At 37.3% G+C, this 24,705-nt stretch overlaps 2 protein-coding genes across 2 annotated transcripts in view; both read right to left on the bottom strand.

Annotated features, from left to right (window-relative positions):
* Positions 1 to 23,993, bottom strand: part of CYFIP1 (cytoplasmic FMR1 interacting protein 1) — a 105,050-nt gene extending 81,057 nt beyond the window's left edge. Inside the window, exon 1 of the mRNA XM_063149717.1 lies at positions 23,989 to 23,993. The gene's annotated coding sequence lies outside the window, so the exon portion shown is untranslated. The remainder of the gene's footprint in view (positions 1 to 23,988) is intronic.
* TUBGCP5 (tubulin gamma complex component 5) lies at positions 490 to 24,110 on the bottom strand. Its single transcript, XM_063149721.1, has 24 exons — positions 23,950 to 24,110; positions 21,437 to 21,490; positions 21,244 to 21,352; positions 19,153 to 19,249; positions 18,454 to 18,564; positions 17,820 to 17,899; positions 17,201 to 17,336; positions 15,453 to 15,570; positions 13,932 to 14,021; positions 13,168 to 13,261; positions 12,612 to 12,858; positions 12,293 to 12,495; positions 11,501 to 11,616; positions 9,921 to 10,189; positions 8,858 to 9,056; positions 7,513 to 7,701; positions 6,780 to 6,962; positions 6,433 to 6,517; positions 6,216 to 6,336; positions 5,336 to 5,514; positions 4,476 to 4,601; positions 3,839 to 3,927; positions 2,618 to 2,718; positions 490 to 1,533 (listed from the first exon to the last, which is right to left on the bottom strand). Exons 1-24 carry the CDS (start codon positions 24,108 to 24,110, stop codon positions 1,487 to 1,489), a joined length of 3,204 nt encoding a protein of 1,067 aa, XP_063005791.1. The 3' UTR covers positions 490 to 1,486.
* Between the last annotated feature and the right edge of the window lie 595 nt (positions 24,111 to 24,705).

Raw genomic sequence — 24,705 nt, 5'->3', positions numbered from 1 at the left:
ATTGTCTCTGCTAGCAATAAAAAAATAATCTGGAATCTTAAATGAGAACGAGTCATGGTAAAGTAGAAGTACAAATTACTTTTGTTAATAGGTGTCCAGCTACCACAAAAAACATCCACTTGGAAAAGTGTGTCATGTGGTAGCAAAGGACAACACAAACATACTGCTCTCTAAAGCAAAACCTCCACTCAGTCAAACAGAAGACATGTTACAGGGCAGCAGAAACTTCCTCAGTGGTATACTTGAAAAAAAACAGATTTCTTGTCCTCAAAACATTTCATAGCTATAACTTGGAAGAACCTTGAGATCTCCTGTTCAAACACAAGCATTCACTTTCATATAAAATAATTATTAGTTTACAGCTGAAAAAATAGTTTTATAATGACCCACATAGTCCCAGTAATAACATACCTCATTTACCTTAAAGAAACATCTCTCAAACTTTAAGCTACTGACGGAATTTCAGCAGAAACACACACAACAGTGAAATTCTAATTATCAAATCTTTTATTTATTCAAAAAATCATTAGGTAAATAGCTATGATTGATTTTCTTTTTTAATGCAGGTGTACTGATGCCACAATTCCAGAGAAACTTTAAAAGGGAGGAGACAGGGCAAGTCATTTCGTGCAGAACAAATTCCACATTTACTTGTCCAGAAATGTACACTTCTGTATCACAACCTACTGCTTTCCAGGAGATCAGCTATTAGATGTAAATGTTTGCTTGCAAGAGGCTCAGAAGAAGGATAAAGGTCAAGTCATATCTGACCAAATTTGAACATCTCAACAATCCAATCATTACAACTAATACATTACACACTTTCATCTTAATCCTACTTAAAGTGACCAGTTACCACTAAAATTAACAAGCATTTGAACATTTAACATAAAAAATACTGGTATTTTATGTTCTGCTATAATCCATTTTGATAAATTAATCTTGTATTTTTTTACATCAGCTTCGTGTAACAGTCTTCTTAAACATTTCTTAAGAACTACTAAGCAAAGAAGATGAATGCTTCTCAGCCTTTTTGCAAAGGAAAAAAAAGGCCAAAAATTAACTCAACCAACCTTCTAAACACCAAGATTTGAGTCACACCACTCCACACTGCCCTGTAACCTATTCACAGCTGAAAAATTAAAGGAAAAAGTAAACCATCAATTACTCATAATTTAAAAAAACATTCCTTTTTTCAGCATGAAAAATATTTAATGTATTTTCAAGTAAGATTGTTTACATGGAATGAATTTTACACTATACATGTTTTTTGATGTTGAAGCCTATACAAACACTGTCACAACCAACAGACTTAAATACCTGTACATTATTTACATTTTAAAATATTTTACACAGCTTCAAAACACCAGCAACATTTAGCTATATACATTTTAAACTGGAGTGCAAAATGCTTACAGTTCTTTAACACGGGAATTTCAACATAAATCCTGCTATCAGCTCTTCCTTAATTCAGTGAAAGTGGGTGTTAACTTTGTTCCATGCCAGCCATTAGTGACAAAGCTAAAGATTCCACTGTGAAACAAACCATAAAAACAAAGTAAGTATTTGCATTTGCAGCACTCTGCAAACATTTATTGCAATATTCAATTCTGTCCTTTAAGAGGATACCGGCTTAAATTGTAATACTTCAGGACTTCAGGAGAGTAAGACATTTTGTAAGTCTCTGACAGCTTAGATAATATTTCACCACACTCATAATCAGCTACCCATTAGTTATTTCACGTGGTAACAACTGGTAAGAAATTAGCTCCTTTGTTTGCAATACTGTTGTACATAAAAATGTTGTGGAGGTTTATATACACCAAGCCACGCTCAAGGATGGTTCTGCAGACAAGCTCTGGTAGATGTGAGTAGCAGTGATGGCAAATATTGCCTGTTTTAAACACAGGTTTTAGGTTGGGAAATGCCTTTAAAATAATCAAGTCCAAACATTAACCTAAGACTGCCCAGTCCACCACTAAATCATGTCCTCCTGGCACATCTACAGGTGGTGCAGAAACCCATGAGAACACCCATCTGCATCCCAGCTAACCCTGATGCCCCACAACCTCACTGAGCAGCTGCCCCCCTAACTCAAACTGGCACTGATAAACAATTTAAGCTCATACCAGGTTGTAAGTAGAAGCACAGGTATGTCATCCTCTGCTGTTTCTACTGCCAAGGAAATAACTTACAACAGATGGGCAGAGCCAAGAGCCCAGTGCAGTTGCAGCTGAGGCACCATAATGCTAAAATCCTATCTGCTCAAGATATATCCCAGCTGTCATTCCCAATAGCAACAAAAAGAATGCTCTTCTATGCCCTCAGAACTTAGTTTCATTAGTTTAGAAAACTGCTTGTCACTTGTTTGGCTACACACCTTCCCCTCATCAAGTAAACAGATAAACTGAAGATAGCTGTCATGGAAAAGCTTGGCACAAATACTCTAAAAAAAAATGACTTTAACTTAGAGGTTAAGTCTTGGTGTCCCTCTGTGCATAATTCCCAAAATGAGATTATTTGAAATGTGCCAACAAACTTTAGAACAGATTAAAACATAAACACATTCCTAGCAAACTTGTGTAAGCTCAGGTATGGAAAAGCCTCATGTACTTACAATGGGGAAAAGAGCCTCGACAGACAGCCTTGTCGAGAATAGTTACAAGAAACATGTGACAGTTTTTAAAATCAGATTCCATCTTCTCTATGGATTCCATCCTAAAAAACAGTTTAACAGAGAATGCTTAACAGACCAACTTCTATGTTATCTTCAAAATATGATCAAATTTCACAGTAAATGACAAAAGTACTCTTTACATAGAATTCTGGCTTGAAGTTATAATACTTCAGTTATGCCTGCACATGCTACTTCTAAAAAACAAAGGCAATTTTGACAGGAGCATCTGAGCACCATCAAAGGGGCATTAATAATTTCATCATCATTTTAGAAATCTCTGCAGTGACTTGGAGGAGCTGTGTGATTCTAACTGAGACCTATCATTCCTACATAGGTTTGTAAGCAAGAGAGCCTTTCCTGGTCCTTACTGCTTTGGAGGTCATTGGGGACCTACAGTCAGTGAAACAGGGACACCCACACTGCTTTACTATCCAGCAATCTCTTGAATTCCACTTTGGACTCTGTCAGCCAACACTCAGCAGTCCAGGGAGAAGACACAGCTCAAAAGTCACTCCCTTTCCTTTTTTCCCCCCTCCCAAGAAGATACAGATGACAACAGCTATGACTTTTTCCTGCCATGTTTTTCATGCCAAGAGCACGCAACCACATGCTTTGAGTTTCAGTCTTTATCAACAGCATTCACAAATTATTTCTGACACACTGAATGAGAAAAACACGCCAAAAATAGCAACTTCCTAATGTCACAAGAGAGTGGGATCTAAGTTTTAGGTAGCATCTGTGGCAAAGAAAATTAGTCCTGAAAAATATGAAGTAAGCCAGTCCACACCAGCTGGCTTCAGGACCATTTATCAACTTCTGAGTGTTTGACAAAGCCTTGGAGATTTGCCCAGCATCATCCATCCTTCAGCAGGCTGCACAAACAGAAGTAGAAAAGGGGAAAGAAGTGGCTGCAAAAAGGGATCTGAGGGTGATGGTCAATAAGAATTCAACAGGAGTGAGCAGGGAGCATGCCCAGGCAGCCAGGAGGGCAAACCTGATCCTGGGGTGCATCAAACACAGCACAGCCAGATGGACAAAGGAGGTGACTGCCCCACTGTATGCAGCACTGGTGCAGCCTCACCTGGAGGCGCAGTTCTGGTCACAAAATCATACTCAGAGCTCCAAAATTATGACCATGGAGAATTTTAGTTGTGTACTTACTTCCAAGCCCCTAAACCAGCTTGCCAACGGTCTGCAAACATCAGTACTAAATTTAACACTTTCACGATAGCTTCCTTCACAAAGCTCACCTAAAATAATTAAAACACAAGGAGTAAGTCAGATATTCATTGTTAAGCATAATAATTTTCATTATTACACTGTAATACAAAGACTTCACATGCCATTTAATCTAACCTGTAAAACTATCTCCAAAGTACAATGTGATTCTTCCAAAGTGAAGATGTTTGTATTTGTTCTCCAATTAATTTCCCAGCTGACTACTTGGATGTGGGATAAAAGGTGACAAAGCTATCCAGACACCTCTATTTCCTACCATACCACTATGCATAATCCTCCTAAAATTAACAAGCCTCACTTAGTCCAAAAACTCCCATCTTCTAGAAACAAACAGTGGTGTAGTACCCAATATAAAGAATTCAATTTTATCCTCTTTCCTTGATAGAATTGAGCTGAGAACAGCAAGGGAAACTGGATCTCAGTGTGAAAAGCTATATACTGCTCAGTATCTATATATTGCTTAGTGTATATATGCTGCAAAACAGACTGCATAATTAGTACACAAGTACTTTCTTGTCCTGATAACTCAGTACATCAAACATACTAATTTTTCACTCACCTTTTCTCTCAGTAAGCAGCGATCATGAATCGTAGAAAGATATCTGTAATGAATCTTTATCAATTGATCTAAGTCTTTGGCTTCTTCTACCTGATGCTGAAACTCCAAGCCTGTACTGTGAAGAATCTTAAAAAGAAGACCAAAGTTATTAAATTCAATGCTGTACACAAGTGATTGTGACTCTCTTCCAATATATTTTTAAAGAGCCTGAAATTGCATGATTTATTTGCTCTTCCCTCTCGAATTTTAGGATTAGTCTCTAAATTACCAGCAATAGCAAAAATTCCAAGCTCTTCTCAGAACTATACAGCAACATTCCTCACAGAAACAGATATATTGCCACTAGACAGGGGCACAATGACTATCCTAAGAGGGGCTGAACTGGAGCATATGCTTGTTTTATTAAAAGTTAAAAAGGCAATAATAGAGCAGATATGTATCTACAGGCATTGCCTTTGAATTTGGAAAGTCACGTATACGCTGTGTACTGGAGATTTTAGAGAAGAATCCCTCCAACTAAAATATCTCTTGTAATACTTTTATATGCCTAATAGCTCTTAAGTTACAGCTTACAGAAACCTCATCTTACATTACTGTGATTAAGTCATCTAGAACTGGAAGAAACAGGCAAAAGAGTCAGTAACACCCAAAGATCAATCACATGCATGTAGAACTTCTACAGCATTTTTAGAATTACTGATTTAAAATGGCCAAGTTGAAACTGAAACATCTGCAGAAAGGACATTATATTTACATTTTGCTTTTTGTTTGAGAGGGTTTTTTAGGTTTTAAAGGAAAAGGAATACTTCATCTGCAGTTACAAGCTCCTAAGATAAATGAAATTGTGATATAAGACAAACCCTAGTCATGATGTAGTTGTGCAGGCTGTTGACAAAATGCATAAGTTTCACTCTTAAGAGGAACATGCGATGTATTTGTTGTTTTATACTTTCTTTTTGTGGTCCAAATACAGGAAGTGTTCCTTGTTCTAATGAAGTTCCTTTCTTCACCTGTGAATTTTCTGCAGCAGAGACTAATTCTTAAAAAAAAAAAAAAAGGAAGAATGTTGTGCTTTTTGGGAAAAGACTTAAACAAAAAGTCACACCCATAAAGTTTAAACAGTAAAGAACCATATCCTTTCAGGAAGATAATTAGTTTGCTGATCTTCAAAATATAGATGAACCCATCAACTGCCTAATTTACATTTCTAAGACATGAAGTTTATATCCACTTTACATGGGACAGGAAGATTATAACATTAACTTGGTGAAGGCAATACTAAAAAATCTTTCTATAATCCCCCAACAGTTTACTGTTTTTCAACCTCAAATAGAGTATTTTTTCATCTTGTTTTCATAAATTGTCTACAAGGTATTTATTATTTATTATTAATAAAAAGGACTATACATAAACATTAGGGTGTGGTAGACAGACTTTCTTTCAACAGCAAAGTCTGTAGAATGAAGTAGCAAGTTTCCAGTATAACTAACTAGACTAGAATCAAAGAGACAAAGGGGATGCATGAATGGAGCCATCCCTGAGGCTGGAAAGAAGTGAAAAACACGTCCAGCTTAATACATGTAGTTTGTGACACTAAAAGAGATTATTATTTTATAGAATGAATCAAAATACTAACTTGTTTATACTGCTTACTGCAGAAAGCAGAAGACTAATCATATCCTTAGACCACAAAACAGAATATCTTAATACACAGAAACTTTCATTGATGAAGTATCTTACCATCAAACCGTAGAACATCTAGACTATACTTGGCCCACTTTATTTGCAGCAAGAGCAGAAAAACTTGATTATATATTTTTTGGCATTCTAAGCTTATAACTATATCCACAGGCCAAGGAACCTAGGAGGAGGAGAGGATAATAAAGATAGAAAATGTAAGTCGGTTTCATACATTTCAAATCTGTAACTGTAAGAACTGCCGCCATTTTAACCCTACCTTGTAACTCAATGTCAAACCATCTAAGGTGTGGACAGGGAGTTTCTTCTTTGCTGTATCAACACTTTCAAACGATATTGACAACCTATGCAAGGAAACAGATGATGTAATTGGTGAGAATCTGCTTTAGATGAGTAGCTAGTTTCACTAATTTCTATTTCTCACTGCTAACCATTAACTGTCTGATTTAATCTGGAGGACTTGGGTAGAAAAAAGAACAGCTCAAAACTTCATTAAAAACATTATTTTAATGAGTACAGAATAATTAGTATTGTGCTGTGCAAGCTAAGTACATTAATACAGCTAAGTGTGAAAGAAACATAACTAAAGCATATTTTGCTCTTTACCTTGCACTGTCCTCAGGATATCGTTGTCCAACTGCTTCTTGTAGGTGAACATTTAAGAAAGCAACATTCTGCCAAGTTTCCTTTTCTCTAATTTTGTCAAAAATAGATGTATAGAAGTCATACATGGTATCTCCAGCTTCAAGTAGGAAAAAATTTCTCATTGCCTGCAAATATTCTACAAGCCTGAACAGGAGAAACATATAACATTTCCTGAGTCTCATCATACAAGTGAATGTAAAACACAACTGTTACAGAAAAAAAAAATCTTAAAAACTCTTCACAGCAAAAACTCATTTTGAATACAAACATAACAAAATCTACAGTGAATCATTTGTTTAACAAAGCATTTTCCTCTGTAAGCTTTAACAGCTCCATTAACTTCACTGGAAGCTATCTTACAGGCTAGGTAATTCTCAGAAATAGCAGAGTTTGGAAATCCTGTCCCTCTCTGTGAAATTAATTTAAAATTACAACATTACTAAGAAATACTGTTGGAAATAATATCCCCACCAAACACCCACTGATGAGAAATGACAGCTCTGCTGTTGATTCAACCTAGACCAAGTTTTTGCCCAAGAGTCTATCATGTTAGATATTATACCTCTTCTCCTTAATGACTTTATAGCTGTTTATCACACTGGAGTAGAAACACAACATAGAATTGCTTCTTTTAGGGATGACATACTGGTAATAAAAAAAAAAAAGTTAAGGAAAAAGAAATCTACTTTCTTACCTATAATCCTTCTTTAAAGTTTGCATCAAATTACCACAGCATTCCAAGTATTGCTTGTCTATGTGAGGATAAAGACAAGACCTCAGTGTCAGTTCAAAAGTCTGGCAGGTCACAGATTCTGAGGATCTATCCACACAGACATCCCCACCAGTGAACTTCTCATGAAAGTCACTCTGCTCCAAATACAATCTTCAAAATAAAACAAGATACTTAGGCAAGAAGGCTCATTATTCATACAAGGTATAAAACAATGTCATACCTTTAAGGATTTTAATCAATTGGGTCCTTTGCAGGGCTAATAAAAGTTGATTATAAGCAGAGCATGTATCCAGCCTATAAAGTGCTCCATCACACTGTTTGTGTATCACCAGACATGAGAGTATCACAGAGGACAGCATTCTACAATCACATAACTGCTTAAGGCACACTCCTGAAAAACATATTATCTATACTATTATATGATGGGAAGAAAGTGTCTGTGTTATACATTTGGCAAGTTTAATTGTTTTTACAAAGAAAGCATCAAATTATTGTAATATTCTTTAAAAAGCTAGTTGCCAGTTGTAACCACTCTAAGAGGAAGTCCAGCTCATAGCAGCTATTGCCTGAATAGACTAAATGAGCTAGATATTGAATTAATGCAGCAATTTTGACAACTAGAATAGTCCCAATATACAAGGGAAACCAAGTCCTATCTATGATTTCTTCAAAACAAGTTCCTTCTTTTTTATTGTCAGTTTTAAAATATTTAAATACACCATTAGTATTTAGTAAAAACATAAAAAGCTATTTTCTTATTTGTAATCACATAATAAGATTTTCAGAGTTTATCCTTCCTGCTAATTTCCAACACATTTATACTCTCTATAGGACTTCCCTCACTATGAAGAATGAAGAATTTTTATGCAAGTGACATGAATTTTGGAAGGCTTTTACAGTTAAATGATTTAAGCATGGCAAAACTGAAGCTGCATTCTTCTATGAATATACTTGGTGCAAATCAAAGACATTGCGTACAAAAACCACGGGAACTCATTGAAAAGTTCAGATTTTACAATGGCATTCACTATTAAGCCACTTACTTGCTAAAAGCCTGCTATGATAAAGACTACTCCAATTTTCTATGCTATCAACTGCAAATAGCACATTCTTACTGATTTTAATTGTTTTTCTTTAACCATGCACAAGCAGTGTGTCCCTTTAGCTTCTGTCACTGATTGTTGGTGTTTGCCTTTATTGTGAACTTGCTTGTTTTCAGTAGCAGCAGCAATGAAAATGTGATCTACCAAATGTCACCAGGCTGAATATTGCTTTCAACAACACAGCAGGAAGATCATTCATTTACCTGGCAAAATTAATAGCCAACAGTGGGTCATGGACATCATCCAGTTCCAAGTGTCTTTCTGCTATGGACTGCATCTTTATCAGGCTCTGCTTTGTGGCCTGCTGCTCTGTAATAATGTCTAGGACAGGCTCCTCCCCGTGCCGCAAGCGAGACTGCACCGATTCCAGGAACAGCGTATACAAACTCTTCCTTTCAGCATCTGAACCGGGCAGCACATTGCACAAAACACCATCTCAACTGAAAGAACTCCACAGTCCAACATTCACAAGCTAACTTCTAAAATGCTACATTTAGGCCACTATTCAGAAAACAAAATACCTTCAAATACATGTTTAAAAATATAGGACTAGCCCAATGCCCAACATCAGGCATATGCACTGCAGAATGGGTATCTGAAATATCAAATATTTTTGAGATTGTTAAAGAACTTCCTACTTCAGGTGCAAAGGCAATTAACTTTTAGCACCTGACAATCTTTCAGTATGTACTGAAGTGAGTCTCCAAAATAATTTAACTACCTCTCCTTTTAAACATGAAGAAGCAGCAAAATGAAAAAAATATTTTGTTTCCTTAAAAAAGGCAAAAAGCCCCCAAACCCAACATTAGCTATAATGCTGAATTATGTTTCACAATCACTCAAGATGAATATCCTAGATATCCAAACATCTTTTATCTACTTATGAGTAAGCTTAAAAAAAAAAAATTTACATGCTATCTTAGATTACTCAACCACTGAGTAATGGAAAACAATTATTTATTAAAAACCACCAATTTTACTATTAGAACATACGAGCTGATTTTGTCTCATAACAAAAAACAAAAGAAGTTTGAGAAAAATTTGAAGCAATAAAAAGAACATGGAAATCTCAATTTTATTCATTTGGCTCTTATCACTTGTTTTGCATTGGAAGAGTGTTTTCCATCAGACCTGAAGTTACCCACCACAATACTGGCATTCCACAGAGTATTATATTATTCTAAAGCCAGGGGAAGCCCATTACCAAAAATACACCCATACTGTTGGACAGCCTAAGGCTCAATGGTGTACAAACTGACATCTCACCTCTTGATGCAGCCTGCTGTGGAGAACCGTCTTTGCATTGAAGGTTCTTCAACAGCTGCATGGATTTTCCAGCCATGATAATTTGCTTTAGCACAGGTTTTAGAAAAGAAACCATTGTGTGTTGTCTGCTTGAAGGGGCCTGATCACTGCCAGAACTGGCACTGGCATTATCACTCATCTTCTCTTCATTCTCTGTCTTTTCTGACACACTATATAACGTGTAGGTAGCATACCAAAAATCTCTGTGATTAACTGCAACATTTTTGTTTCTGCAAAGAAATAAAAAGCTCTTGAGTATTTTCCTTTCCAAAAGGAAACTTCACTACTAGAGGATATGTATCCTCTTTATTCTGTGCTTTGCCTTTCTCTTAGAACAGTCACGAAGCATTTTCAAAACCGTATAAAATCAGCTCATCCCTATTTGCAAACTGTCTAGGAAAAGGATAAACAACTAGCTCACAGGAGATAACACAACTGTACAAACAAATAAACCCCAACAGCAAGTCAAGTAGAGCAATTATAACCAAATTTGTCCAGGATGTTAGCTATTCACGGTGGCATGCATCCTTAGTGTCAAAACGATGAGCAACTGACTTGCTGACTTATTTAAAACCTCAAACTGAAGTAACTACTGCTAGGAAAGCTGAAAAATTCTAGAGTAGGTGAAACTCAATTTGTAGTTCACTTTGGATTCTTTTGTTGTTTACATCAGATACTCAGTTTGGTCTTTAAAGTCTGATGGAAAAACCTGAATTAGATAATTAAAATTAGGTAATTAAAATTAAGCATAAATGTAAGTTAAGATCAGCTTTGTTGGTAGCACTGAAAACACAATTATAGAACCAGAAAAAGAGGACATAATAAGGATGCTAAGGATCTCTGCTACTAAGGAATTATTACAATAGTACTGCTAGAGCTGCTGTCTTACTTCATGCTCACCTCAACATGTGTTAACAGACACAGGTTCAATTAAGTTTGGCAGATAGGAAAAAATGGATTTGTATTACAAGCCAGAACTTTAATTTCTATATTCACTTTCCACTCCAAGCTGTCAAAAAAAGGGACCAAGAAAATGTAGCATAGCAACAGAACAAAAATTAACAGCTCAAGTAATGTTTAGGATATGCATATGTAATTTAAGACACCATATTAACTTTACCACAAGTCAGAAGCAATGAGTATTTTAATTCCAAATAGCATTTAATTCATAACAACTTAAGATTAATAGAAGAATTTAAAAGTAAATTTTGTAATTTTTGCCTGTCTTGGGTTTGAAAAACGGTAAATTGCTTTTTTAAAAAGTCAGTACATTCCGAGTCAGTCTGCTCACTATTTACTATAGATGGAAAACACCCAAAATAATGGATTTCTACTCTACAACAATATGTGGTAGAGATCCATATCTATGCAATTTCCCTAATGGGAAGTTTGAGACAAGTTATGATTAAGTATGATTAAGAAATTATTTCTTAAGCAAAATTACAAATGTAAAAACCTGCTTTTACTGTTACCCTTTACCCTAGGTTCTACAACAGGTTTACTGGACAGCATTATGTGTGTCTAGTATCAAGCATCCCTACCTCTGAATAATAAATTCCTTTGCAGGATCAAACAAATTACCATGGACTATCCACTCATCCACTGTCTGTAAGTATGGCCTCACAGTTTCAACCCAGAGAGAAAACAAAAGGGATACCTGAATTCAAAGGAAAAAAGAAAAAAAACTGGCTGAGTGCTTTTATACCAAACATTGAAAGCAATTTGGTGAAGTCTAACCTCTTAATTGTGTAATCAGTTTGTAACATATACACAACTACACTAAAAGATTTTAAAGATAAAACGTTAAAATAAAAATTGTAGCTTTTTTTTTAATGGGAGCCTGTATTATTAATGGTTCCCCTTGTTACTCTTGTCATCAGAAATCCAAACAGCATCTTTTCACCCTAACATCTCTGAAGCAGCAAGGGATAGTCATAAAACACTATGTGGTTTCATAACATCAAAATCAGGAAAACAAAAGGCTACAATGACATCAACTATATTTTCAATAGTATAATCAAGTTACTGTAAAAATCCAAACCCCCACATATCAGTATCAACTGAATCATGCAGCTGTAGAAACAGGAGGAAAAGCTATTCCAAAGTTCCCTCTTTCAAAACAGCTTCCCGGCCCCTGATTTTCCAGAGTCCTTCCCCTCAGTCCTCAGTAAATACTGCTCTTATGGAGAGAAAACACTCCCACAAACCCATTTTCATCCAGGTTGAGTGAACTCATGTTAAAAAACAATAATGCATTAGTTACTAAATCTAGTAACTAATGTAGTTATTTCTAGTGTGTTGCTCTATTTAGGAAGGAATTCTTTTTCCCCTACCGTTTGCTCAGATGCCTCTCCAACACTGTCATATTCCAGAATAGCTTTGTAGAGGGTGTTAAGCAGATGAGATGCTCGTACAACATTTCTAGTGTCAGGTGGCACTTCTGCTACTCCTGTGCTGAACACCTTGTGAAGCACCTTCAGCTGGGCCAGTCTGGGAGACAACTTATCTATTACTATAGAAAGTGTGACTGTTTTATCTGGAAATAAAAGAAAAAACCCAAGATGCATAAAATAACATCCAACAAAAATGCAAATTTTGTCAGCATTAATAATTTGTGTATCTCCCTCATGTAAAACTTCCCTTGCACTGTACCTTTGTTGATTATACATTTTTCAATTTCAGCAAGTTCTTCTTTAAAGCTAATGAAATATTTATACAAAGCCCACATAAAAGCTTGGTAGGTTCTGAATGGGGCTTCAGTAGTCTTCTTTGGAGTGGAAACTGTTCCATGCATTGTGCTTTCTGGGCTGTGTCCCATCACTTCATCAATAAACTTCTGTAGTCTAAATACAACTTGACCATATGCTGCTATCTGCTCCAATACAGATCTCAGGCAATTCTAAAAAAAAACCAACAAACCAACCTTTTAGAATCATCTAATAAAACTGTATTTCATAAATTGAATTACAATATTATTTTTACGAATTAGAATATTATAAAGTTCTGCAATTGCTATTGCTTCATCACATTCTCAGATACAGGAAAAGCCCATTCAGTTTTATTGAGCCAGATGCTCCAATTTAGATGAAACACAATTGTAGAAATATGCAGAAAAATTGTAGAAATTTCCACAAGCACTTTAATTTCCTATTCCCACAAATTACAACTTTCTAATGACATATTCCTCTGAGATTCAGAAACAACTTACATGGGTTAAATGAGTTACAATAATATCATTCCGCACAGTCACTTTTCCATCATTCAGCTGAAATATAAAAAGCTTTTTCACTCCTGAAAGTAGCCTTGAAAAGAAACAAAAAGAGTAGTAATTTTCTCCCTTAATGAACTTATACGTAATTAATAAAAGAACTAGCTCTCCCTTGCCTAAAAGTTTATTTTCTTTGAGTAACAGGAGACCTCAGATTAAGTATGATGCTATTGGTACTGTAAGTTGTTGCCAGAACAAAAACAATTAAACACTGGCATGAAGTAAATACTTCCTAAAGTTTCTTTCCAGTTGATATGATTTCCAGCTATGGGATGACTCAGCCTGCTTTCTAAAACTGGACACTGTTTTATAAATCTAAAGGGACAAGATAAGAACAAATAGGTCCTTTTTAACAATTAGACTTTTAATAATCAATGCCAAAAAAAAGTAGCAAGCTACCTTCTTCTTCATGCATCACAGAATGGAAAACTAGTTGACCTTAAAGATCAACTAGTTCCAGCCTTTAGGCCATGAAGTGACCCCCTCTCACCAGACCAGGTTGCTCAGAGCTGCACCCAACCTGCCACGGATGGGGCATCCACAACTTCTCTAGACAACCTGCTCCAGTGCCTCAAATGTGAATGGTTAACAACACATGCAGCATCTTTACTGTCAGAAACAGTGTAAATTAAAAGCTTAGCCCTCTGATCTCCTTGAGAGAAACACTAAAAGTTAAAATGCAAGCTTTGTGATGCTGCACTTACCAAAGAGTTTCTCGTATAACCTGAGTTTCTGTGACCAGCGTCCTCTCTTCTGGCACGTACAAAGGATCACTGGTGTACAAATGGTGGTCCCTTAAAAAACAGGAAAGTAGAACAATTTAATGGCTGAAATAAAAGCTGAATCACCTGAAAGTAAGAATGAAGCAATAATCTTTAGGCTTAGTTTTCTTCTGCTCACATCTGAACAGATTCAATGTGCATAGGGACATTTAAAGTATTTTAAAAAGCACAGTTTATTTTCATATTGCTAAGCAAGATACTTTGGAAAACACCCAAATATAATCTCATCTTACAAAGACAAGAAATTAAGTAGCAAATGCCTGAAGTATTGCATATCCACTATTGTAGGGGCAGGGGCAGGAGGGGGAGGGACATTGTAGGTTTGGCTTGTTTTTTTTTTTTTTTAATTATTCAGTTATTTCTAATCAGTTATTTCTCATTCAATGCTGTGAAATTCTATCATTACTTTCTAGAAAAAATACTAAGCTAAAAAGTAAAATACCAGTTTCTCTAACCCATAAAAGAAAATTCTCTCTTTAACTCACAAGTTTACTTAAGAAGTGGAAACTTTCATAGCCACCTAAGAATTTTCTCTTATGATCCTGTCTTATGCAATTCTTTGTAAACCTTCCTCAGTACCTTTTCATATTTCAGCAAAGTATATTAGAATTTAGAATGATTATTTACATTTTCAGTATTTTTACCCATCAGTATCATCAGTGGAAAAAGTTATGCAATCACACTCAAAATCACAAAGTTCAAATTAAGTAATACTAGTTATATACCATACATATATGTAAAACGTGCATCTCCTAACAACACTGCAGCAGAAGCAGTGTTGCTTTATTGATGTTACCCATTTTCTAACATTCACTGCAAATTGTGGTTCATAGCTGGCTAGACAACCACCTTATACTAAAATAACTCCTTCATTAAAAAATTCATTAAATTAAGAAAACCAAGGGCAAAGCTAATGGCCTTCAATACTGACACATCAAAATTTGGGACAGGAAAGAATTAGACTCCCCTTTATTTTTAATTCTCATTTTCTTTCCAAGACCATGGCAGATTATGGTAAAATACTATTTTAAGTTCCTTCCCCACACAAAAATTATGTTTAACTTTTTAAGGGAGGCACGGAAAAAAGGTTTTAAAAATTTAAACATTAGGGGACTCCTCACTTCCAGGACCACTTACAACCCACCTATATTAGGTCCTCAGAGACTTTCGTAAGAGTCAAGCCAAACAAAATTCAAGTTAGATTCACATCTTGGAAAAATGAAACACCCCTCTCTGACATGAGAAACTTAATAAAAACTAAATAAAAGGACAAGAATCTATTAATAGAAAAAGCAGCTAATTTGTTCATCTTACTAATTTGCACCCCTTTAATTCTGTTCTTAAGTGAATTGTCATAGCCATAGTATCTTAAAGAGTTTTTAAAAAGTCAGTATTTAGCATTGTATGCCAGGAAGGAACATGTAAGTGATATTGTGTTCTTACCAGACTGCAGCCAGGTTGGAATGCAAGTGCAAACTATGTGAAAAGCGAGGAGCCCTTCCTGTCCAGTACTGAGGCACCACGTGCTGCTCCAGCCAGCTGCGGGCATCAGGCTCAGCGACTGTGAAAACACAGCACAGGCAGCAAGGTGCTTTTATTTGTGCAGGAAATGCTTACAAAACACAGGAAAAAGTTATTAATAAGCCTATTCACTCAGCTGCAGAATCACAGATCTTTTCAAATGAATTACCATTTACAACCATTTACACTTTACTGCACTGGGAATTTAATACCACTGTGCACAAACTAAAATTGACACAGAAATGCCACATTTCTCAAATGTTGCAAAAGTCCTACAAAATAAGCTCTGCTCAGTGCTGGTAAGGCCTCACCTGGGTACTGTGAGCTGTTTTGGGTGCCACAATATAGGAAAGAGCTGTAAGAGAGTGTCCAAAGGAGGGCTACAAAGACAGTGACAGCCCTAGAGGGGAAGCCACATGAGGAGCAGCTGTGGTCAACTGGTCTGTTCAGCCTGGAGAAGAGGACACTGAGGGGAGACCTCACTATGGCCCACAGCTTCCTCATGAGGGAAAGTGCAGGAACAGACACTGATCTCTTCTCTCTGGTGACCAGTGACAGGCCCTGAGGTGATGGTCTGAAGCTGTGTCAGAGGATGTTTAGGATATTAGGAAAAGGTTCTTCACCTAGAGGGCAGTTGTGCACTGGGACAGGCTCCCCAGGGAAGTGGTGACAGCACCAGCCTGACGGAGTTCAAGAGATGTTTGGACAACACTCTTAGGCACGTGGTGTGACTCTTGGGGGTGACCCTGTGCAGGACCAGGAGCTGGACTTTGATGCTCCTTGAGGGCTCCTTCCAGCTTAGGATATATGATTCTTTAAGCTTGAAGATTTACATGGTTTCCAATTTTTTCTCAAAAAATGCTTCTGTCTCAGGCAATTCTCAAATGCTATATATAAAAACAGGCTGACTTAAAAAATAAACTGCCAGATGTCATCAACTTTATCACTGCACTCCTTTTTATTAGACATTTAGTACATTACCTAAAACAGTTTTTTCAAAAATGTGAACAGGAAATTTTCTACAATTGCCAACAGGACTTTGCCTAATCCCAGTTAGATAGCTACTGCTCATATAATATATACTATGCAGTTGTCATGTGCCAATTAAACTGTACCCCACAATATTTTAAATGTAGCTGTATTCTTTTTCATAATATTCCCTGAAGGTATTCAAAAGAAAGCTACTAGTGTTTTAACTAAATAAACCTTTTTTTTCAGAAACATTTAATACCTGCAAATGAGCCAACTATTTCTGGTGGAAAATAAATTTTGTTTCAGCTTTTTGATATTGAAAAATTTACATTCTATCCATACAATAGAATGTAAATTTATGTATTGTAATGTAAATTTATGTATTGTAATGTAAATCCATTCTATCCATACAACATGCTACACTAACTCTAAGTTTTCATTTCTATATTGGAATATTCATGTAAATTTCCACAGGAATGAACAGAATTCTTCTCCATTGGCAGTAACAGAAACCAGATCAAACTTTCCATATTGCTTCTTTACTGTAAAAAAATTACTAATGAACAGTAACATGCATCTTATATTACAATTATAGATCTGTAACACAATAGCTCAATAAAGTATAAGAAAAAAAAATAAGCTGTATTGCCTTGCTAAATTTTAGTATGTATATTAGAAAAATTACAGCTTATTCTAACCTTTCCAGGAAGCATTAGGTACTGTCTTCTTATTTGGATCTTGGTCTTCTAAAGGTGTCCTGTCTACTTGAATACCTGAGTCCTCCCTGCTCAAGGGCTGAGTGTCCTCTTCCTCTTCACTTTCTCCAGACAAATCCTATGAGGTACAACACAGCCCAGGACACCTCAGTACAACATAGCAGACACATCTATATTCAGCTCCTATTCAAGCCAAACATTAACTATTCTTTTTTACACTATAAAGTAAATTCAGGACACTAGGACTAACATAACTGTCTAACAGAGAATGATTTAAGTTGTACACAACATTAATAACCAGCAAATGAGAGATCTGGAAAAGATCACAGAACTGCAGCAAGCTATGATTAGGTGGAAGCAAGGGTCAGCAGAAGCAGACAGTTTAATTGCAGGACTAAGTCAAAACATTGTGAAAAACAGAAGTATTTGGATTACTGTTATTCTGCTTGGGTCTGTCTTATTTCATGGTATTGAGCAGAGTACTGGGGAATTCTGCAAGAATCAACATGCAGAGCATACAAACTAGGATAACTCAATCAGGTCTCTAACACACTTCAAACCAGTTTATACAGTTGGGGTTTTACCTTAAGAAAATACTTACTGGTGTATCTATGCCAAGGCCAAAGTAAATTTCTTCTCCTTCCATCAAATACTTTGCCCAATCAAATTCTTCTTCCTTTTCTAAGAAAAATATAAATATAAAAATAGTAAGTACCACATAACTCTTTCTTTTCCTTTAGAAACACTTCTGAAGTTAAAATTATCTTGACAGTCTATAGCTAAAACAAAAGACATTCCCTTTCAGTTAAGGTTACACCACTGTTCCATTAACAACGTTATAGACTTTCAATATGACATAAATTGTGACATTTCAACCATGTAAATCCCTTACTAATTCTCAACTTTATTGCTTATACACTCAAAATATGCAACACAGTGTGCCATCAGCACATTTAACTATATTATGTTACCCTACCCTACACTTCAATCCTGGAAAAACATGCAAGAATGCAGCACACCACTTATTGTGACTAGGAAGTCCCATTTAGCTCAATGGAAACACTCTAAATGTATAATTTAAATATGCACAAGGATCCCAGACTGTAAACAACATAAACCAAGAACTGTCTTACTCTCCAAAAAGACACCACATAACCATGATGTGATGTGTGATACTTTCAAGGTAACAATCACACTTACAACATATGATATCTTAAACATGAAGCTTACTCAACTGTAATTAGTGTTGTTTGAGATAACTTCTTCATATTCACATTCCTGGAATGGGCTGAAAGTGCATTCAAAACACCGCCGAGGGAATGTGCAGAGATCATTCAAAAAGGAATCTTAAGATGCAAGATTTTCTTTAGGTTAGTCTGAAATATTCTTCTTTCAGTCTATCATACAACACTGAAAACAAATGGGGGATGGTATCCACTCAAGCACAAGCCTCATTCTCAGGCACTGAGTGAAAAAGTCCTACTTTAGAAAGCAGGCAGCTGGGATCTCCCTCTGGAAACCTTCAAATGTATCTCCCTTTCCTTGATTATGTAGGAAACGTAGGAATTTACATCACCAAAACTTTTTCAAGAGATATAATATTGAGGTGCAAGACAGAGACTCAGGATAGAAATCCACTGTCTGTCTTTGAGCATGTAAGCACTGCGGAACAGGTGGAGAAGTTTGTTTGTGATAGTGGTACAAGTCAAAGAGAGTTCCCAAGGTACTTCAGTGGCTGGAAAACTTAAGTAATGCAACATAAACAGGGGTAGGAAAGACTTGCAAGCTATTTAAAATGTATAAATTATAAAGACAACCAATAAAGCAAGGTGAAGTGAAGGAGATAATAAAATGGAAAGGAAAAATGTCCTTCTTATCAGATTGCATTGCAGATTCTATCTTTCATTAGCCATATAAACATCTTGCCAACTTACCCACTTCTTTGACTCTTGGTTTTTCCACATAGGTGGTGTTGGATGGTGAATCAGACAAACACAACAGAAGAGACAGTATGGAATAGTGTGTATCCGTCTTTAAAACACATTAGAAAAAAAAGCAAGTCTGTAAGTGCTCTAAAAGATTTTGCTTAGTAACAAAGTCAGCCTATTATCTGCAGGAATGCTCCCCATTAGCTCCCATTCCCCAGTCCTGTATCACAAAAATAACATCTGCAACCTGTCATTGAATGTTACCCATTTTCTTCTGCCTATTAATTAGCCAATCAGTACACAAATCTTTCAAAAGCAGCCACAGCATCCCCTGCCTCTTACTGAGCCAATAATCAGAGAATATGGAATAGATGCAAGTACTGTGAAAGTAAGAAGTCACCTCAGGACAAGGCATAAATGGACAGCCACATAAACGTGCATGAACTGGAAGGACACAGGTAACAGGCCTGCAGGAAAGCAAGTCTTAGCTTTCCTTTTCATATGGCCAATTATTTCAAACAGAGGCTAAAATTAAGTTAGCTAAGATCACTACATTTTAATATCATGTTCACATTATCTTCTCAGATCTGAAAATCTACACAAATCATTAAGGATGAATCTTTAACTCAAATATTGCAGTTGTGAAACAGAGGCCTTCAATCAGGTTAGAATGCTGTGCCAAAACTAGTATGGTCCAGAGATTTGTATTACTGTTTATTCCCTAAAATCTGTTTACCAACGTACAACCGTTTCTCAGTATAAAAAGATTTTTCTTTGGCCTCATTGTAACTTTACAAAGATCTTCAGCCACCACTTCACATCTACACATTCTGCAGTCTAAATCCTTATACATGCTCACACATTCATAAACACAAAACTGTTTTGGAATGAGTTCTAGTTGCCTTTTAGAAAAAATTATTCAAATTCCTGATAAAGCAGCATGATACTCACCTACTATACAAGGATTATAATATGTTCCTACTGAACATTACTGATTTTGTCAAAGAAAACCAGTAGGTCACTGACAATCTCTTGTGTGAACTGGTGCTCCACTTAACAGACAGAAACCAATAAATACTCAATCTTCCCAGTTATGTGTCACTGCTAAAAACTAAATGCCATTTAACTTCCCAAATACGAGATTAATCTATGTCCAGCCACACCCCAGGTGCATTTTTAAGAAGGAAATTAAAAAAAAATAAATCTTAGGATACTTGTAACATTCAAGTATTAAGTGCTTGCTTGGCTGGTTGGTTTGGTTGGTTTTAATTTCATTCAATTCTCAAAACAAGCACTATTAAAGGTACATTTTCCAAAATATAGAGACTACAGTATAGTAACTGAATATGTGTAAACTATTAAGGGCTCCTGGGTTTTCCCCACAAATAAAAAGGAACCTACAACACCCAAAGAAAGACAAATGTCAGTTCAATGAGAAGTAAAATCAGACTGCAGCTCAGAACACATGATTCTATTAAAGAACACCATTATATGGAGCACCACCTCTTAAATCAGAAGCTTAAATCTACCGACAGGAGAAACTTTCTAAGATCCAATTCATTACTGCACTGCAACAGTGGAAAGAAAACTGAGACAACTTCTGCCATATTCATCCACTCCATATGCTAAACTGATTTGAAACAAAGTGTATCAATGGTGAAACACACCCAGTCTCAATATGGAAGCTACAGAACAGGAGCACTCCAACTGAAAACCCTAAAACCAAAACACCCAGACGGATTACTTAAGGTTAAAAAAAATGGCAAAGAACAAGAAATGCTCAGTTCATTGTTGCTTTAGTACAGACAGGAATCCAGATTCACCTAGACTCCAGCTGCAGCATTTGTACAATGCTGACCCTAAAACACCTGCTCTGCAATGAGATCGTGTACTTTAAGTCATGAGTACTTTAACTCCACATGCTGAAATCCTGAGAAGATAAATTTTCATTTCTGGAAATCCATGACCTGAACAGCAACTCCAAAGCCCATCACTAAGTCACCTGAAATTTCCAACACTTTACAAATGAAGCTCCCATTGCCAGTGTAAATGCGAGAGGGATGGAAAAAAAGAACAAGGAAATTGCAACGTACATACCTTTGTTTCTTCAGTACTTGGGAGTGGCAAGTTCAGAAATTTTTCTGTTAGTCTTTTCCAGCTTGCAGCTTTCCCAAGGTCAGAATGAATTACCAATTTTTCATGTATTCTAATAACACAAATAGTATCAAAAAGGCTTTTTAAAAACATATCTATAACCAATGCATTATTAATATCTAGACATAAAACTTACCCTTCTATTGTTCTCTCTACTTTATGACTGTTCACATCAAGAAAACGGTGAAATCTGTGTAAGAAATCTGTATTAGAATGTGTTTAAAAGGAAGCTAAAGAAGAAAACAAAGCTGATTTACATATATGAAGACAACATTACTAGTTTAATAATGCACACAGTTCAGCAACAGCATTAAGCATAAAAAAAATTCAATTTTGACATCTCTTAGCTCAAGAAAGATTAAATATAATTGGCCTGAAAAGAAGAAAAAATTGAATGCAGATTACATCTAGCAGCACTCTAAGCTGAATGGGAAATTACTACTGTACCAGCAAACTAAGCAATTAAAGTATGCTGTCTGCTAAGTCAAGTAGAGCAAGGAGATCAAGAACTGTGTTGTCAAAGGCATTGATGTCAAATGCACACAATTATTTGGGACCTGCATCACAGGCATAGGCAAAACAAACACCCACATGGGAAGGTCTCTAAACCCAAAAGAAGCTCCATTTTATAAAGGGTAAGAGAGTGTCTAAGTGAAAAGAGAGCTTGATATAAAATAAAGACAGATATACCAACAAAGGTATGTGTATATATATGTATGTATGTAAAGGGACAAAACAAGAACTTGTGAAAGGTAAAATGGACTTTGGAGGCTAAATTAGGCTATGAACAGGTTGTTTAGATACAGAGAATTAAAAAACAGGGAAAAAGATGTGACAACACCGAGCATAAGGTCAAGACACTCAATGTGCCCTCAAAACCAAACCAATGTTTCCAGCAACAGGTGACAGAAAGTGATAACATTGTCATGACCACAGACAGAAATGAAAACTGCTGAATCCCAACCATGAGCAACAGTTAAGCTAAACAGACTGAAATTCAAAAGACAATATGAAATCACCTCAATGGCAAAGTAATGAACTAGGAAATGAAACTCTAAAGCAGTTAACCAGGATTTTTAGTAAGTAGCACTGCAGGACGAAGATAAGCACATGTTAAAGGAAAGAAAAAAGACTTTGTTAACTACACACATTAGTCTGTTTTCAATTGTGTATAGGGATTTGGCATAAGAGCACAATAAAATATAGCTCTGACTAAACTCTGACTATAGCTCTGACTGATATTTAGGTTTAAGAAAATATCTAATTTATTTCAGCACATAAGCTTATATAGGAAATCATTCATTCAAAATAGTGGTAAGTGTAAGAACTGGAAGATTTAGAATATCACACTGAAAAGACAATAAAATTCAAACCAAGAACCTGTCCAGAAAAGAAAAATTAAGCTGCAGGAAAATTATTAGTGACAATTCTTTAGTCCGTTATTCAAAGCTTTAATTAATGACTAACATATATGCAAAAATAAAAGGATCTTTTTTTTAGGCAAGTTGGGAGCATCATGGATAGAAGAAGACTTGAGCACTCATGGAAATAAATAGGTGGATCCAAAAACAACAGCACAGAAACATCACAAAATCTAACAATACAAAGCACAGGTTTCACAAACTTGAAACTAAGGAGTATTTCTGCTACAACCTAAGGTCTCGCTGTTTGCAAACATAATACTAATGTCAGGCTGATGTTCCATGCACATTCCTTGGACAACAATTCTGGCATGAAGAAAACCTTCTTCTTTCCAGTCTTCACTGTCAAAAGTTTCTTGATCACTTTGCATCACCATCTTTGTTTTCCTGACACGTAAAAAATCCAAATAAAACCCCAACAATTCCCCAGTCTAAAAGAGCACACAGCTACATAAGCACATAGCTGACCAAAACTGAAGGTGAGATTTGCATATTAAAATTATTTTATTTGAGTCTACTAGTAGTTTGCATTAACCGATGCAATGCTACTGCTTCCCCCAAAAAGCATTTAATCAGCATGAAAAATGTAAAGTAGCATTGATTTTACATGGATTAGCTGCATACAATTTCAAAGAGGGAGCAGTTAGCGATAGTAAGTGTAATTGGAAATTCATCGTGTAAGAGTTTCACGGCTTTCACAGAACATTCTGAGCTGGAAGGGACCCACAAGGATCACTGAGTCCAACCCAAGCGGGCAGAACAGACTGGAACAATAACTGTGATAACTGAAAACTGTGTGTCAAACTTCAAAATGGGCATTTTAGGTGGCAGTCTGAAGGCTACTATGTATATTACAAATTAATAAAGACCACGTTCCTGACAAGCCCAAGTAACACAAAACACGTTCTCTTCCTGCAGAGCGATAACCTTTCACACAAGCATCACAGCATTCTCAGCCAGAAGGTTTATCTCAGTTTGGCAGAATCCTCCTCACTTGCTCTTTATACACAACCATAATGTATCTATCTCCCTCCAACAAAGTTCTGGGCGGCTAAATGGACATGCTGAAAACCCCTGAAACACGAAGATCCAAACGTGACGGAGCAGCAGTCAATGATCCTGCGGCAGAGTCTCGCACACGGCGCCCGGCGCTCCCCCAGGCAGGGCTCAGGGCGGCCCCATCCCACACCCCGCGGCAGGCACCGGGACCCTCCACGCTCCCGCTGACCTGAAGTTGGACCAGGCGAAATTGAGCGCCGCCTGGAAGCGCTCTCCGCCCAGCTCCTCCTCGGGCAGGCTGGTCACGCAGCGCACCAGGGCGCGGACGGCGCGGTCCTGCTCCTGCTCGAAGCGGCCGCGGGGGCCGGGCAAGGCGGGCGGCGCCGCCATGGCCGGCGGCGGGGCAGGGGCACCGCGGCAGGGGCACCGCGGCAGGGGCACCGCGGCAGGGGCACCGCGGCAGGGGCACCGCGGCAGGGGCACCGCGGCAGGGGCACAGGGGCGGCCCCGAGGCGCGCACCGAGCCGCTGCCGCCGCTTCCCGCCCTCCTCTCGCGAGGCTTCCTGCGCCGAGCATGCGCGTGGCCGAGGGGCGGGAGCTCGGTGCTTCCCGGTGCGCGGGCAGCCGGGGGCGTGAGGGGCCCGGCGGGAGCGGGACCTGCGGCACCCTCTGTCACGGAAATGACTCCTGTCTCCCGAGACATCCCCATAATCACCCGGGATCAGTAATTACTGATTGATCACAGAATCAGTTCGGTTGGAAGAGCCTTCTGAGATGACCGAGCCCAAGCTATGAGCAAACGCCACCATGTCCATAGACCATGGCGCTAAGTGCCGTGTCCAGCCTTGCCTTAAACGCCTCCAGGACGGTGACTGCACCACTTCCCTGGGCTGCTCATTTCTATGTCTAATCGCCCTTTCTGTGAAGAAATTCATCCTGACGTGCAACCTGAACTTCCCCTGATGCAGACTAAGACGATGGTGTT

Source organism: Melospiza melodia, chromosome 2 (genome assembly GCF_035770615.1).
Source record: "Melospiza melodia melodia isolate bMelMel2 chromosome 2, bMelMel2.pri, whole genome shotgun sequence".
NCBI classification, from domain to species: Eukaryota; Metazoa; Chordata; class Aves; order Passeriformes; family Passerellidae; genus Melospiza; species Melospiza melodia.
Note: the sequence above shows the minus strand (reverse complement) of the source record. Positions and strands in the feature narration are given on the sequence as shown.